This window comes from Vicia villosa, unplaced genomic scaffold (assembly GCF_029867415.1).
Source record: "Vicia villosa cultivar HV-30 ecotype Madison, WI unplaced genomic scaffold, Vvil1.0 ctg.001419F_1_1, whole genome shotgun sequence".
NCBI classification, from domain to species: domain Eukaryota; kingdom Viridiplantae; phylum Streptophyta; class Magnoliopsida; order Fabales; family Fabaceae; genus Vicia; species Vicia villosa.
In genome coordinates, this window is record NW_026705611.1 from 201,113 (window position 1) to 203,267 (window position 2,155).

At 33.5% G+C, this 2,155-nt stretch overlaps 1 protein-coding gene across 1 annotated transcript; it reads right to left on the reverse strand.

Moving 5' to 3' along the window:
* Positions 1 to 319: 319 nt before the first annotated feature.
* LOC131635061 (alkane hydroxylase MAH1-like) lies at positions 320 to 1,932 on the reverse strand. The gene has a single exon (XM_058905662.1). The coding sequence runs from the start codon at positions 1,856 to 1,858 to the stop codon at positions 380 to 382; it is 1,479 nt and encodes a 492-aa protein (XP_058761645.1). The 5' UTR covers positions 1,859 to 1,932; the 3' UTR covers positions 320 to 379.
* Positions 1,933 to 2,155: the final 223 nt, after the last annotated feature.

Below are 2,155 nucleotides of genomic sequence, written 5' to 3' on the forward strand. Positions count from 1 at the left end.
CTCTTGGTGCTACTAATCATGCTTTAAGAGTTTTTAAAATCACCCAAATTAGCTGGATTGTTCCTCCTAAGTATTATTAGTTCAAATGGAACATTGAAGGTTCATAGGAGAGGAGAAGTATTCATGATTAATTCTGTGTTGAATAGATGTCTTAAATATTCAATAGATAACAACCAATTTAGAAGGAGAGGAGAGGATGTTTTTTCACAAACATTAATATTATTCAAATAATCATTACATTAAAAATCTAAGACTGATTATTTATTTATAATCAAGCATTAAAAAATCAAACAAATTAACATATTCAAATTCAAATAAACATTACATATAACAACATCTGAACAAAGTCCAATTATTTTCAAAAGATCTCTAATAATCATCAAATGGATCTCTTCTTAATATTAACTTTCAAGCCATGTTTCATATGTAGAACAACAGAAACACTTGGGATTATAGGATGATCCTCCACCACATGAACATGATAATCCATCAATATTGCAGCAGCCACCATTTTCATCTCAATGAAACTTATATGCTTACCCAAACAACTCCTTGGTCCAGCATTGAAAGCAATGAACTTATAAGAAGGCACATGAATTATCCCTCCTTTGTTAGAAATCCATCTCTCTGGCTTAAACTCCAAGCAATCTTTTCCCCATATTTCCTCCACCCTTCCAATTGAGTATAGAGAATACACTATCATTGCATTTTCCTTAACCTTATGTCCACTAGGAAGCACATCATGTTTCAATGGAGACTTATGCTCAAACGGCACCGGCGGATATAGCCTTAGGGTTTCACATAATGCTCCATGTAGATAAACCAACTTGCTAAGCCCTTCCACTCCTAAATCTTTCTTTGATGATAGTTTCTCTTTGATCTCTTCAAGAATCTTAGCTTCAACAATAGGGTGTGTTGCAACCAACCAGAAAAACCAAGTAAGGCCAGAACTAATAGTGTCTCTTCCAGCTGCAAGAAGGTTAATTGTTGTGTCTCTTAGAAACTTGTCATCTATTAGATTTTGTCCATCTCTCACTTCATTCATAAGCATATCTAGCAAGCCAAATTGTTGTTGTTTTTTACTTTCTCTTATGGATTTGATTTCTGAATAAATCATTTGATCAACAATTTTCTGATTCTCTATAAACTTTTTCTCTTCACCGACTCGAAGCCATCTCTGGAGCTTCCACAAAAACCTTGGTTTTATATGTCTAGAGAATAATGTGTCCTCAGACTGAGTAAAGGCTCTCTCACATGCAATTTCAGGGAGATCAATAGAAAGACAATTATGATCAAACCCTAAAACTATACAACATATATTATCAAAAGTTAACCTTTGAAAAACATCTTGCAAATCAACTTGCACCCTATTTTCACAAGCATGATCAAGAAACACAAGAAGATGACTATAAATTTTTTTCTCAATGGTCTTTTGAATAAATACCTGAAAGCTTTCCTGTCTGAAAATTGAATGAAGTAGGGTTCTGTTGTACTTCCAAATGTGGGAGTCAGCCCTGAAAATTCCTTCTCCAAGAGTTTCGAAAATCTCTCTGAAATGTTTTCCTTTCCCATAGTTTTCAAACTGTGTGCTTGTGATGTGCTTCACATTCATGGGATCAGAAGTGAAAACAATGTTCATGTTTGTGAACCAAGGTCCTTCAAAAATGAAAGTTCCTCCATTTTGTTTCACAATTGAGGTTATATAATCATGGAAGTTGGATATATTGTATGAGAGACTGGGTAGCATTCCCACCACAGGCCACTTTGTTATGGCTGTGGTTTTGTTAATCCTCCAATAATGGATTGCAATAAAAAGAATAATTGCCAAAAGAGTTTCTCCAATGCCAAACAAAGTCATTATTTTGTTGGCCTAGGTTATATAATATATGATATGATATGATATATTATATTATATCACATAAACTATTTTTAAATGTGATTTGTAAGAAAGCTAAGAAGCTATTTTATAAAGAACTTAGAGATAGTATAAGTAGCTTGGTTGGTTTGAAACCGATAGATGTTATGGTATAATGTAAGGATTGAAACATCCAAACTGAGAGATAGTAAGTAGCTTGGCTGGTTTGATACCGAGAGATGTTATGGTATAATGTAAGGATTGAAACAACCAATCAACATTAAGGACTCTTTATTTATA

Bases quoted from the DNA above. Each gene is read 5' to 3' on its own strand.
- LOC131635061 (XM_058905662.1), bottom strand. From the start codon at position 1,858: ATGACTTTGTTTGGCATTGGAGAAACTCTTTTGGCAATTATTCTTTTT.